A 14,716-nucleotide genomic window follows, 5' to 3' on the forward strand; every position below is an offset into this window, starting at 1 on the left:
TTCTGGCTTGCAGAGTTTCTGCTGAAAGATCAGCTGTTAACCTTATGGGGATTCCCTTGTATGTTATTTTTCCCTTGCTGCTCTTAATATTTTTTCTTTGTATTTAATTTTTGATAGTTTGATTAATATGTGTCTTGGCATGTTTCTCCTTAGATTTATCCTGTACAGGACTCTCTGTGCTTCCTGGACTCGATTAACTATTTTCTTTGCCATATTAGGGAAGTTTTCAACTATAATCTCTTCAAATATTTTCTCAGTCCCTTTCTTTTTCCCTTCTTCTTCTGGGACCCCCATAATTCGAATGTTGGTGCGTTTAATGTTGTCCCAGAGGTCTCTAAGATTGTCCTCAATTCTTTTCATTTTTTCTTTATTCTGCTCTGCAGTAGTTGTTTCCACTATTTTATGTTCCACATCACTTGTCCGTTCTTCTGCATCAGTTATTCTGCTATTGATTCCTTCTAGAGAATTTTTAATTTCATTTACTGTGGTGTTCATCATTGTTCGTTTGCTCTTTTTTCTTCTAGGTCCTTGTTAAACGTTTCTTGTATATTTTCTCCATTCTGTTTCCAAGATTTTGGATCATCTTTACTATCATTATTCTGAATTCTTTTTCAGGTAGACTGCCTACTTCCTCTTCATTTGTTTGGTCTGGTGGGTTTTTACCTTGCTCCTTCATCTACTGTGTGTCTCTCTGTCTTCTCATTTTGTTTAACTTACTGTGTTTGGGGTCTCCTTTTTGCAGGCTGCAGGTTCATAGTTCCTGTTGTTTTTGGTGTCTGTCCCCAGTGGGTAAGGTTGGTTCAGTGGCTTGTGTAGGCTTCCTGGTGGAGGGGACTGGTGCCTGTGTTCTAGTGGATGAGGCTGGATCTTGTCTTTCTGGTGGGCAGGACTGCGTCCGGTGGTGTGTTTTGGGGTGTCTGTGAACTTCTTATGATTTTAGGCAGCCTCTCTGCTAATGGGTGGGGCTGTGTTCCTGTCTTGCTAGTTGTTTGACATAGGGTGTCCATCACTATAGCTTGCTGGTCATTGAGTGGAGCTAGGTCTTAGCGTTGAGATGGAGATCTCTGGGAGATTTTCACCATTTGATATTACGTGAAGCTGGGAGGTCTCTGGTGGACCAATGTCCTGAACTCAGCTCTCCCACCTCAGAGGCTCAGGCCTGACACCTGGCCAGAGCACCAAGACCCTGTTAGCCACATGGCTCAGAAGAAAAGGGAGAAAAAAAAAAAGAAAGTTATCAAAATAAAAAATAATTCTTAAAAATAAAAAAATTACAAAGTAATTAAAAAAAAAAAAAAAAGAAGAGAGCAGCCAAACCAAAAAACAAATCCACCAATGATAACAAGCACTATAAACTATACTAAAACAAACAAACAAACAAACAAAAACCAAACCAAAAGAAAAAGAAAAAACAGACAGACAGAACCCTAGGACAACTGGTAAAAGCAAAGGTATACAGACAAAAATCACACAAAGAAGCATTCACATACACACTCACAAAAAGAGAAAAAGGAAAAATATATATATATGTCTATATTTTTTAAAAAGGAGGAAGAGAGCAACCAAATCAATAAACAAATCTACCAATGATAATAAACTCTAAATACTAAACTAAGATAAACATAAAACCATAAACAAATTGGATGCAGAAAGCAAACCCCAAGTCTACAGTTGCTCCCAAAGTCCACCACCTCAGTTTTGGGATGATTCGTTTTCTATTCAGTTATTCCACAGATGCAGGTACATCAAGTTGACTGTGGAGATTTAATCCGCTGCTCCTGAGTCTGCTGGGCGAGATTTCCCTTTCTCTTCTTTGTTCGCACAGCTCCTGGGGTTCAGCTTTGGATTCGGCCCCGCCTCTGCGTGTAGGTCGCTGGAGGGCGACTGTCCTTCGCTCAGACAGGACGGGGTTAAAGGAGCCGCTGCATCGGGGGCTCTGGCTCACTCAGGCCGGGGGAGGGAGGAGTACGGAGTGCGGGGCGAGCCTGCGGTGACAGAGGCTGGCGTGACGTTGCACCAGCCTGAGATGCGCCGTGTGTTCCCCTGGGGAAGTTGTCCCTGGATCCCGGGACCCTGACGGTGGCGGGCTGCACAGGCTCCCGGGAGGGGAGGTGTGGAGAGTGACCTGTGCTCTCACACAGGCTTCTTGGTGGCGGCAGCAGCAGCCTTAGCGTCTCATGCCCGTGTCTAGGGTCCGCGCTGATAGCCGCGGCTCGCGCCCATCTCTGGAGCTCCTTTGAGTGGCGCTCTGAATCCCCTCTCCTCGCGCACCAGGAAACAAAGAGGGAAGAAAAAGTCTCTTGCCTCTTCGGCAGCTCCAGACTTTTCCCGGACTCCCTCCCGGCCAGCCGTGGCGCACTAGCCCCTTCAGGCTGTGTTCACGCCGCCAACCCCAGTCCTCTCCCTGCGCTCCGACCGAAGCCGAGCCTCAGCTCCCAGCCCCGCCCACCCCGGCGGTGAGCAGACAAGCCTCTCGGGCTGGTGAGTGCCCGTCGGCACCGGTCCTCTGTGCGAGAATCTCTCTGCTTTGCCCTCCGTACCCCTGTGGCTGCGGTCTCCTCCGCGGCTCCGAAGCTTTCCCCCTCCGCCACCCGCAGTCTCCGCCCGCGAAGGGGCTCCTAGTGTGTGGAAACCGTTTCTCCTTCACGGCTCCCTCCCACTGGTGCAGGTCCCGTCCCTATCCTTTTGTCTGTGTTTATTCCTTTTTCTTTTGCCCTACCCAGGTACGTGGGGACTTTCTTGCCTTTTGGGAAGTCTGAGTTCTGCCAGCGTTCAGTAGGTGTTCTGTAGGCGTTGTTCCGCATGTAGATGTATTTCTGATGTATTTGTGGAGAGGAAGGCTATCTCTACGTCTCACTCCTCCGCCATCTTGAAGGTCCCCACACATGCTCTTAATTATTATCCAAACATAGTATTGCACTTGGGTTTGCTGCCTTTTCTTGCTGATTTGCTGGAGTGCTTTGTGTTCTCTTCACATTAATCCCATGTTGTTTTAGCCACAGACAATATCTTCTCTGGGCCTGTCAACATCTTTTAATTTTATGTCTGATTTTATATTTGAATAAAATCTTCATTCTGATTACTGTTAAGTCTATCAGTTTTTCTCTTTATCGTTTATGATTTGGGGGATTTAAATCCTTACCCATTCTGAGATCACAAAGATGTCCCAACATCTTCTTTACTACCTTTGAAGTTTTGCCTTTCACATTTAGAACTCATCACAGTATATTTTGCAAATGGTTTGGGGAACATCAGTTGGTATAACAATTTAGGTTAGATTCTTCCCTCAAACCATAAACCATCCTTAGCTGGCTGTGGCACCACCTTATGCATATACCAACTTTTCTGTGTTTATGGGAGAGAGGGAGAGATAGTGTGTGATTTGGGGCTTCTGTTTCTATGTCATTATCTCACTGTTTTAATTTATATAATTTTGTAATATGTCTTAATAACTGGATAGGAAAAGACCCAAAATTTGTCCCAAAAATCTCTTCCAAAAATATATTCTCTCAATACATTAAAATACAGTAGGTAGGGACTTCCCTGGTGGCACAGTGGTTAAGAATCCACCTGCCATGGGGCTTCTCTGGTGGCGCAGTGGTTGAGAGTCCACCTGCCGATGTGGGGGACACGGGTTCGTGCCCTGGTCCGGGAAGATCCCACATGCCGCGGAGTGGCTAGGCCTGCAAGCCATGGCCGCTGAGCCTGTGCGTCCGAGCCTGTGCTCCACGACGGGAGAGGCCACAACAGTGAGAGGCCCGCGTACCGAAAAACAAAAGAAAAAAGAAAAAAGAATCCACCTGCCAGTGCAGGGGACATGGGTTCGAACCCTGGCCCGGGAAGATCCCACATGCTGCAGAGCAACTAAGCCCGTGCGCCACAACTACAGAGCCTGTGCTCTAGAGCCCGCGAGCCACAACTACTGAGCCCGCATGCCACAACTACTGAAGCCCGAGCACCTAGAGGCCATGCTCTGCAACAAGAGAAGCCACCGCAATGAGAAGCTCATGCACTGCAATGAAGAGTAGTCCCCGCTCGCTGCAACTAGAGAAAGCCCATGCGCAGCAATGAAGACCCAACGTGGCCAAAAAATAAATAAAATTTTTTTTAAATAGTAAAAATAAAATACAATAGGTGATCTTTCATTTTATCTTCATGGAGACATTTCTTCTAGAACCTTCCATCAGCCTGCTCCCATCTGGACCAGTTGCTCTGTGGGGCTGGTGCAGAGCTGTTAACACCAGATCTCTTCTCAGCGTCATCCTGTGGATTGAGGACCTTTGGCTCTTTTGTGTTAGGTCTTCTTTCCCTTAGTTGACTCATGCCCTGCAGTGAAGTTATCCCCCAGGAGCTTCCTAAGAAAGAGTGCATGAGAGGCCACATACAGGCTTGCAGACAAAAGATACTTTTATTCTGCTCTGACATTGGATTGTGGCTAATAAGAGATTTTGATATGGGAATCTTTATCTCAGAATTTTGAAAGAATTGCCTTCTGGTGTCTGTGTTGCTATAGATATGTCTGATATGATTCTGATTCCTGGTCCTTTGGGATCTTTTTCTGCCTCTGCAGTTTCACAGTGAAAGGACTTGGTGTGAGTCCTTCCTTCTGGGCCTTGCTGTGTCCTCTCAAGCTAGAAATGCATGTCCTCTGCCGGGAGACATTTGGACTCTTTATTTACTCTCCGTTTTCTTTGTTTTCTTTCTGGAATTCCTGTCTTTCAGATGTCAGACTGATCCTTCAGTTTTCCTATTTTCTGTCTCCTCCTATATTTTTCTACTTTGAGATTATCTTAACTTCCTCTCCCAGGCTTTTGGTTGACTTTCACATTTCCGTTAAATGCTGAAAGGTTTCCATTTTCAAGAGCTCTTTTTGGTACTCTGAGCGTTCCTGTTGCAGCCTCCTGTGCTTGTTTGGTAGATGTAACCCTTCACTCTCTGTCCCTGAAGACGGCCCTGTAGGTTGACTCCGTGTCCACTCGATGGCCTGGGGTGGGGGTGGAGGGAGTACTGCCATCCTGCCGAGCTGTGGAACTTCCTTCTTCAGAGTGAGTGTTTCCACCGGAATGGTATTTCCGCATACCAGGCCTGCTCCAGGGTAGGCACGCGGTAGGTTCTCAAACACCGCTGAAGGAAGGGACTACCCTGACAGTGATTGCATGTCATAGGAATCTTTTAGCAAGGGAAGAACTGGATTGATGCTCACTTTACAAAGGTCACTGACGGCAGAAACAAGCTAAATTGGAAGGAGGCAATGCCAAAGGCCAAGAGAGAAGTTAGCTGAGAGATGGGGAAGACCTTTGGCCAATACCTGTGAAAACATTTGTAAAAGTGATATCAGTCCGGCCTACCTTATAGAATCATTATGAAAATGAAATAGATATGGGGAATGCTTTGTAAATAAAAGTCTAAAGCATAAATGTAAGATAGTATTCTCCTTGACTTCTGTGCACCCGTAAAAAAGCAGCATTCTAAATATGGTGGAATAAAGTATGCAATGGAAATGTTTTGCTTTAATATTTGCAAAATAATGTCATTAAAATTATGCATGAGTTACCATATTCTGAAAGAGATTTAACTCACATTTCATATTGTTTTAACTTCAGCACAGAAGTTGGGCCTCTTTGAACCTCCCCCATTGCCACTGTCATCAAATGAATGGGGAAAAGTGAAGCAAAGATCCATCCTGCAAGGGGAGTCCATGCAGCCGTGCCCAATATGCAAAGAAGAATTCGAACTTCGCCTGCAGGTGTTTAGCGTGAGCTTAGATAAGCAGGCCCGTGGGGCATTCTCTAGTGACTGGTCTCTGAACTAGGGCTAAGGGAATCCATGCTTCATTTTCCAGCCTGTTCCTCCTATGTGACCCTCAAAGACTTACATTTTGTTTCCATTAATTAAAGTATGTGTGTGAGAAAGAGCTAAACACCCTCATTAAACAGTCTTATTTACTGAATACTGTTAGTTCTCAAGTACAAAGTTTGTACAAAAGGAATGTTCCCATTCCACTGGCTGTCAGCAGCTGGGGGTGAGTGGGGACGCTGCTGGGAGAGCACTGAGGGCAGAAGGATGGGGAACTTTTAAGTTGTTTTGTGACTTGAAACCATAAAAGAAAAACCAAGCTTGAATATCTCCAAAGCATCTGTGGAAGGATCTTTAAGTAAAATCTTTTAACAATCTTTATTCATGAAAGTTTACCATAGTAAGATTGATGATAATATGCATAATATACAATCAATCTATGTCATAGGGGTTTTTTCTATACATACTTTGTCTGCCTAATTAAATTTTAATCTCCTGAAAGTTAGGGACTCTGCTATTCTTAGATTTTTTTTTTTTGAGCTAATGGCCACCGTGTAGTGATTTCTCACATGCATAGCATTGTGCTTTCTACACAGAGGCACTTGGAACTTTGCTGTAAAAAATACAGCAAATACAGTTAAAGGCAGGCTTAAAATTCACAGCCTAGGAACCCCAGCTTTACTTACTATACTGGCACGCAAACCCTCAAACTTAATTTGCTTTAATAAGTTTCACTGTTAATGAGTTAGTTCACAGTCATAAAATTTTGTTCTTTACTAATTTGAACTCACACGTTATTTTAAACATACTTATTATGTTCCAGTTCTCTACCAGAACCTAATCTTACATATATGAAAGTTGGATATTTCAGAAAGATATTAGCCCTTAAAGCACAGAAATACCTCTAGGATGATTTAGCATTTTAGTAACAAAAGAGCTAATAAAGCCACAAGGAATCTTTCTGGCCCCAGCAACCTCTTTCTTAATTATGCTATAAATATCTAGCCTGACTGTGGTATGAAGAATGAAAGTTTGAAGTTGAATATCTTAAGGGGGAATCAGGATGCAACATGCCCACCATTTCTTCCATTTTGTTTTTTATAAATTTCTCACTATAGTATTTTTGGTTATAGGTATAGACACGTGTTTATTTTGCATTTCTAGTTATTGTTCTCATGTTTAGCTTTTTCCTTAGTTATAAATAGTTGGCATTTTCCCGACATTTAATGATTTGAGAAGGCTTCAGTTAATCTCATGTGTCTCTGAGGTAGGCATTATACCCCTTTAACAGATGAGGACATAAACAATTCACGTGATCCACAGTAGGCCAGCTCAGGAAGTGTGCTTGGGACAGCTAGAATCTAATCTGAACTTCTGGGACATTTTTAGTGTATTCACCACTGCTGAATCGTTTATTTTTGTTATCTCAGAGAGTGTTTGCCAATAACAAATATTTATGGACATTAAAAGTATATATATATATATATATATATATATATATATTTTTTTTTTTTTTTGGTACGCGGGCCTCTCACTGTTGTGGCCCCTCCCGTCGCGGAGCACAGGCTCCAGACGCGCAGGCTCAGCGGCCATGGCTCACGGGCCCAGCCGCTCCATGGCATGTGGGATCCTCCCGGACCAGGGCATGAACCCGTGTCCCCTGCATCGGCAGGCAGACTCTCAACCACTGTGCCACCAGGGAAGCCCTAAAAGTATATTTTAAATATACAGAGTAAAATATTATTCAATATAGATCATCAAATGTCTGTTGATAGATAAAACACTCTGAAAGATGATTCTACCGAGAATGAGCAATTGAATACACGAAAGGTTGCTGTTAGATTCAAGGGTGATAATTAAAAAGGACCCTCATTACTGAGTTTTTCCAATTTAGGGTTATTGGTGGCACGCAGTAAGTTTCAAGGAAAGGTTTTAGAACTTTCTAAGTTCTATTTGTTCTGATATTTCTTCCATTCTTCCCATTAAAGAAGAAAAGTGTAGACCGGAGGAAGGCACGGCGGGGGTCACTTTGAAACTGGAAAGTTTCACCAGGATCACGTGGCCCTGGGAAGGTGGAAGCCTGCACTGCTGGTGAAATGCCTCTGCCGCCTCTCTCCGTCCCACACATTCGGAGAGAGGCCGCGGGCGCCTGAGTCGCTTCGTGCTGGCTGTCCTGGTCTCACCCCTCCCTGGCCTTTCCTTCCAGAAAAGCCAGCTACCTTTTTCTTCGTTCAGTCCAAGCTCCTTTGTCACAGCCCAGAATGTCATCACTTGGTGGAGAATTTGGGTCACAGGAAGGTGGAATTTTCTGGAGACCACACTTCCCCTGCATTTAAAAAAGAAAAAGTGATTCATATGTCTCTAGGGTGTATTGCTAATTAAATTTAAGAGTGCAATTGAGTTGAACAAAGTCCTAAGGAAAGATATTTGTTTTCCCTTCTCTGCTCCCCGCCCCCCAGCCTGGGTCCTCACCAGCGTGCACTCTCTCTTTGGATCTGCCCAGAAATACTTCTCTTTTGTAATTGTTTCCGTTTTAAATATACACTCATTCTACAGCAAACTTCATGTGTTCGTTTGATGTTTCAGATTGTTGTTAATTTTTCTTGTTGAGATTATATACCCGTGCTATGTTAAACACTAAATATTGTAAATATCAAAGTTGTTAATCTGCTTTGTAAATTTGTCAAAGAAACAACACAGCCTACTTTTTAAATAGTCAGAATTTTTCTTTTAATTAATGCATTTATGCTGCTTCTCTTTTAAACTAATTTAAACTTCAAACATCTCTGTCTTCTCGTGAACAGGTGCTGCTTTCGTGTTCCCATGTGTTCCACAGGGTGAGTAACCCGCCTCTGTCCTATCCTGAAGTGCTCGCAGCATCCTTGTAGCTCAGAGGGGTGGAGCCTTGTCTCTCTCACTTAAAGGCTCCTCAGAGGAACCATTTATTTTATCCATAATCACCATTTATGCTTAGAAATATGACTTTAGGCTAGAGTACAATTCATCCTGTTTTGAAAATGGTGAATTTTCTGTGGCAAAAGAGCCACAGATGTTTGTATGAGAGAGTGTGGCTGGTAAGGCACGTCAGAGTGGGTGGCAGTTCCCATCCTCTGAGTTCACTGCGCAGTCGCCCGTATGCAGGGACCATCCGCCTTCACGCGAGGTGTTCCCAGTTTTTGATGTATCTGCATGTATATTCTTGTAAAATACCATTTTTGGAATAAGTTTCAGGAGGAAGGTGTTAACATCTGATGAAACTTCTTCCTTTCATAATCTGAATTGGACTAAGTCTCCAATTGGACTAGTCTCATAATTATGAGAGAAAAGAACACTATAATTACATTAGAAGTAAAATTGTTGTTTATAAGTAATTACTCGTAAAATTTTAAGTGAAATGTTTTTCTTCAGGCATGCCTTCAGGCTTTTGAAAAGTTCGCAAATAAAAAAACCTGTCCTCTCTGTAGAAAGAACCAGTATCAAACCAGAGTGATTCACGACGGCGCCCGACTCTTCAGAATAAAGTGTGTGACCAGGTAAGGGGTCCCCGAGCCACAGGAACATGCCTGCCCATCTGAGAGGGTGCTTGGAGGCCTTTGGAAGCTGCTGGGGGGTCTTCCCTGTGGCCTGGCCGCGTCCCGGGGCTGGCACGGCGGGGCTGATGGGGTTCTGTGCTCCAGGATCCAGGCCTTCTGGAGGGGACACGTGGTCAGGAAGTGGTACCGGGAGCTGAGGAGGACGGTGCCGCCCACGGACGCCAAGCTGAGGAGAAAGTTCTTTGAAGCAAAGGTGGGTGTGAGACCCTCGACACTCCAGGCCAGGTCCCTGCCAGTGACTCATGGGTCATGGAGGCCAGCGAGGCCATGAAACCCTGAGCTTTACTTCAGTTTGGGGCTTTTTACAAATGGTTGAGATGCGGGCACCTTAAACTGGCTTTCTAACCCAGGCGGTCCATACTTTCAGATTTCCTCTTCTAGTCAAATCATAAATTCATAAAATTGGAATAAGCTTAAATTCAAAGCAATTTCTGTTTGGCCATTTTATGACAGTTGTTTAAATAAACATCCCCTGAGAAATGGAAAGGAACTTAAAAAAAAAAAAAAAGAAAGGCCCGCAGTGCTACCATTTTATTGAGGACCTCCTGGGGTCACCAAAAACGTTTTAGAAATAAATAACTTCAGTTTCTACCCTTTCTTTTAACCATTTTAATCTGTACTTTTCGGCTTGACAACTTTGTTATGTGCCTCATACAAAAAGGCCAGGCCCAGAGGAAGGAGCGGCTACCCGGGCCACAGTCCCTGGTCTACCCTCCCCAGCTCTGCGGCTTCAGGCCAACAGCTGCAGCTGTGGCCTCAGAGTCCGCGCCTGTGATGTGAAGGCAGTAACCCCTCCCTGCAGAGCTGCTCCAGCCCTGAGAGCCGTAGCACACAGTAGGCACTGGAAAATTTGTATTTATTACAAATGTTAACATATTGTTCAAGTTAATCTTTATGTTGTTTTAGATTTAGTGCTAGTCCACATTTCTTTAGGATAGCACTGTATGAGAGTATGGTATTCTGATGATGTGACCCTCAAATCACTAAGATTAAACTCACAGTCACACTTCCCTGTTAGTTATTTGTGGAAGCATCACTCACACATTTATTTCGATCTCTTCTAAACGCACCTATTTTTTGGGCTGCACTCCCATGTGGAACAATGAGTGATAGAAAATTACCCTTCACCGTGTGCGGGATCCCCTTTCTTCCACTGTATGACTTCCGTGGGCGTGTGAAGCGTAAGGACCTTGGCCCCGTGCAGCTGCCATCAACACATCAACCCCGTGCTGTCGTCCGACCCCCGGCCTGACCTCCCAGGCCGCCGGGCTGCTGTCTGTGCGTCTCCTTCTCTGGCGTCTTGCAACTTCGCCCACCTTCTGTGTGCCGAGGTGGGAGGTGTGAGGGGCTTCTTCACAGTGTCCCAGGACTGCACGGGAATCCTAAGAGTAAGAGGATTTAGGCTCGACTCTAAAGCAGTGCGATAATAGATATTTTTTCTAATATCCTTCCTGATCGCTTAGGTAACTGTTCCAAGCAAGGTGGCTATCAGTATGTGCAAAAGAAAATCAGAATCATGGCTTATGTGATGTCTGTGCCTCAGACTTATCAAGAAACTATACTTGATTTGCCCTCAGGAGTAGGAGACCATTAAAGGCAGCATGTGAGCAAATGGCCTTAAAATACTGTGGATCTCGGGCTTCCCTGGTGGCGCAGTGGTTGGGAGTCCGCCTGCCGATGCGGGGGGCGCGGGTTCGTGCCCCGGTCCGGGAGGATCCCACGTGCCGCTGAGCGGCTGGGCCCGTGAGCCATGGCCGCTGAGCCTGCGCGTCCGGAGTCTGTGCTCAGCAACGAGAGAGGCCGCGGCAGTGAGAGGCCCGCGTACCAAAAAAAAAAAAAAAAAAAAAAATACTGTGGATCTCGATGACGGAGGTTGAACAGTGGGTGGAGAGATTTGCTTCTGTGGTGCCGGTCAGCTGGAGATGCCCACGGTGCTGTCCCCTGTCCGGGCTCTAGGAGGCGCCCCTCTGGCAGGGTGGGCAGTTTCTGCAGCCGCTCTGGCCTTTGAAGTCAGGGGCAGAAGCAGTGGGGTGAGAGGCTGTGATCGAGAATCTGGGATTCTACCTTGTTTTCTCCTAGTCATTCACACCCCTTCCAGTAGGACGGGGCGCGGAGGACGTCTGGGACAAGGGATGGGGTCCTGTTCTGTTGCACTTCTGATCATTTAGGAAATGACTCTTGCAATTTGATGATTTTTCCTACCTTTTCCAACTTGATGGAACTCACATGCTGAGCTATAGGCATGATCTAGGAAGCGTTAATCCACAACTTTAAAATGCCAATGTGCTTTAATGGAATTTGAAAGATGATTGAACTAGGTCACTGAATTTCATTTTACCCAGGATTCTATAGATATATCCAGACTGTATGGATGCACACAAATGATAGTTTGAGAACTATGTCAGTAAATTGCTATAAGCTATTGGGTGAACAACTGTCGAGGAACTGGATTTTCACACAATCTCAAAGAATCATCCCACACATCAGTGAGAATTTATAAAGAGAATGAGAAGTCGGTACACTGGAAAGGTCTGGTAGACATCTTCGCAGCCCAGTGACCACCACTCGCTGCACAGAGTGACCCATGGGTCCCTAACATGCACGGGGAGCACTGGGACCGAACACAGCCTTTGCACCTTCATACCAAAGCTGCTTCACCTGAACCCAGTCATGAGGACACATGTAACCAGGTAAATCCAAAGTGAGGAATATTCTGCAAAACAGCTGACTTCAATTGTAAAATGTTATAAAGAAAAGAAGAGGAATGTTCTAGAACAAAGATGTCTGAGAGATATAATATTTAAATGTAATGAGAGGTCTTTGATTGGATCCTGGATCAAAACTAAACGTAAAACCAGTACTACAATTGGGATATGTGGGGATATGAACATGGACCACATATTATACAGTAGTCATGTGTAAGTTGTGTGTTCATTGCAGTGTCACTGTCAGGTACAGTGTCCTGGTTCTCAGGAGTCACATGCTGAAGGATTTAGGGGTGAAGTATTGTGATGTCTGCATCTAACCCTTAAATAGATCACACACTCCCATATACACATGTACATCTGAAGAGAGAATACAAATGCAGTGAAATGTTAACAATTAAAATGTAAAGATAAACTCTATATGAAATGTAGAACTAGGATGCACAGTTTCTAAATCCCAAGGAGTTGGGCTTGAGTCAGACATGAGAAGGAAGGGGGGGGCGGGGTGGAGGGGAGGAGGAGAGGGTATAAACAAAAATGGAATTCACTCCTTACACCAGAATATGTTCCATACAGAACAAAGAGTTAAACATGAAAACTTAAACATAGTAATTTTAGAAGAAGGCATTATAAAATAAATTCCTCATCTGGGAGTGAGAAGGACCTCTCTGGTAGGACCTATAAAATGATAAACACACACACACACAAACCATAAAGGAACGGATTGGTAACTACATAAAACTTCAGAATGTATGTATAGGAAGAAAAAATTGAAAGACCAATGACAAATCAGGAAAACATATTTGCAATTCAAAGGACTAGAAGCAAATTTCCTTAATATGTGACAAGCAGTTTATAGGACTACAGATACGTGATTACTATATAAAAAGACGCTCAACCTTACTCATAATTAGAGAAAACTAAACTAAAGCAAAAATAAAAATCTATTTCACCTATTAGATTGGCAAGAATTGAAAATTTTGATGATAATTATCTAGAGCTGATAAGAAGGAGGGGGAAATTAGACAGTCTTATAAGCCATTGGTAGAACTAAGAGTGTACCATCCTGCTGGCTAACAGTTCCCTTTGACCCCTTCTCTAGAAATTTACCCCCCAGATATGCTCATAATGTTTTCTAAGATACATTCATGAGTATGTTAACTATAGCAATGATTATAAAAGAGTAAGAACCATAAACAACCCAAGAGCCTGCCACCAAGGAAGCATGCATACAATGATTTCTTCACAGCAATTATGAAGACCAAAGTGGATATGTATGTGGTGATATAAAAAGATTTCCTACAGGGACTTCCCTTGCGGTCCAGTGGTTAGGGCTTCACGTTTCCACTGCAGGGGGCACGGGTTCGATCCTGGTTGGGGAGATAAAATCCCGAATGCCACGTGGCATGGCCAAAAAAAAAAAAAAAAAAAAGATTTCGTACAAGTCAGGAAAAGGCAACAAGAAAGGATAATGAGTAGAAAACGTAAGATGATAGGATAACAGTTGCAACAAACAACGATTGAGATAAATTTCTGTATTAAACAACAGATTCTTGAATTACACTGAAAAAAATCTGCTAGTAGCTGCTTATGGGAGATTTGAACCAAATGAAACAAAAATGTTCTACACAAAGACATGCTCAAGAATAAATGAGGAATGCACAAACAAAAGAAATAAAATAGAAAATCATAATAAAATAAATGAATTTTAAAGTATATTTGGGAATCTAGAATCTAACATACACTATTCTGGTGTTCAAGACACAGCTATTCTGTGGTACATAGCTAAAGCTGTACTTAGAGGACAGTAGTGTCAAGTACATTCATTATTGAACAAGAAAGATGAAAGAATAATGAACCAACCATTCAAATCTTTAAATGTAGGAAGTAGAAAGTATAAAAATAAGTAATTTATTAGGAAAAAAGTAAAACTGGTAAATGAAGCCAATAGCTGGTATTTTGGAAAAGAGAAACTATAAGATAAATAGCTCATCAGAGTTTAAAAAACATTAACAGTGAGGTGGATGGACCTAGAGTCTGTCATACAGAGTGAAGTAAGCCAGAAAGAGAAAAACAAATACCGTGTGCTAACACATATATATGGAATCTAAAAAAAAAGAAAAAATGGTTCTGATGATCCTAGGGGCAGGACAGGAATAAAGACGCAGATGTAGAGAATGAATTTGAGGACACGGGGAGGGGGAAGGGTAAGCTGGGACAAAGTGAGAGAGTGGCATTGACATATATACACTACCAAATGTAAAATAGATAGTGGGAAGCAGCCACATAGCACAGGGAGATCAGCTCGGTGCTTTGTGACCACCTAGAGGGGTGGGATAGGGAGGGTGGGAGGGAGAGGCAAGAGAGAGGGGATATGGGGATATATGTATATGTATAGCTGATTCACTTTGTTATACAGCAGAAACTAACACAACATTGTAAAGCAATCACACTCCAATAAAGCTGTTAAAAAAGAAAAAAAAAGCTCTTCCAAAACAAAAACAAAAACAGGAACAACTACAAGGTAAAGTCTCACCAGGGTTAAAACAAATTAGATAAAGCAGAATGCAGATACACAGAATGGGAGGCATAATCACATATGTGGCAATTATCTCTAAATTA

The 14,716-nt window shown here is 43.4% G+C and overlaps 1 protein-coding gene across 1 annotated transcript in view; it reads left to right on the plus strand.

The window, feature by feature from the left end:
- The window catches only part of RNF32 (ring finger protein 32), a 36,366-nt gene that overhangs the window by 4,575 nt on the left and 17,075 nt on the right, over positions 1-14,716 (plus strand). The window contains exons 4-7 of the mRNA XM_082633097.1: positions 5,604-5,746; positions 8,601-8,633; positions 9,205-9,329; positions 9,474-9,582. Coding sequence (XP_082489223.1) covers positions 5,604-5,746; positions 8,601-8,633; positions 9,205-9,329; positions 9,474-9,582 — 410 coding nt within the window. The remainder of the gene's footprint in view (positions 1-5,603; positions 5,747-8,600; positions 8,634-9,204; positions 9,330-9,473; positions 9,583-14,716) is intronic.

Source organism: Mesoplodon mirus, assembly GCF_964341445.2.
Source record: "Mesoplodon mirus genome assembly, chromosome: 9".
In the NCBI taxonomy this organism is placed as follows: Eukaryota; Metazoa; Chordata; class Mammalia; order Artiodactyla; family Ziphiidae; genus Mesoplodon; species Mesoplodon mirus.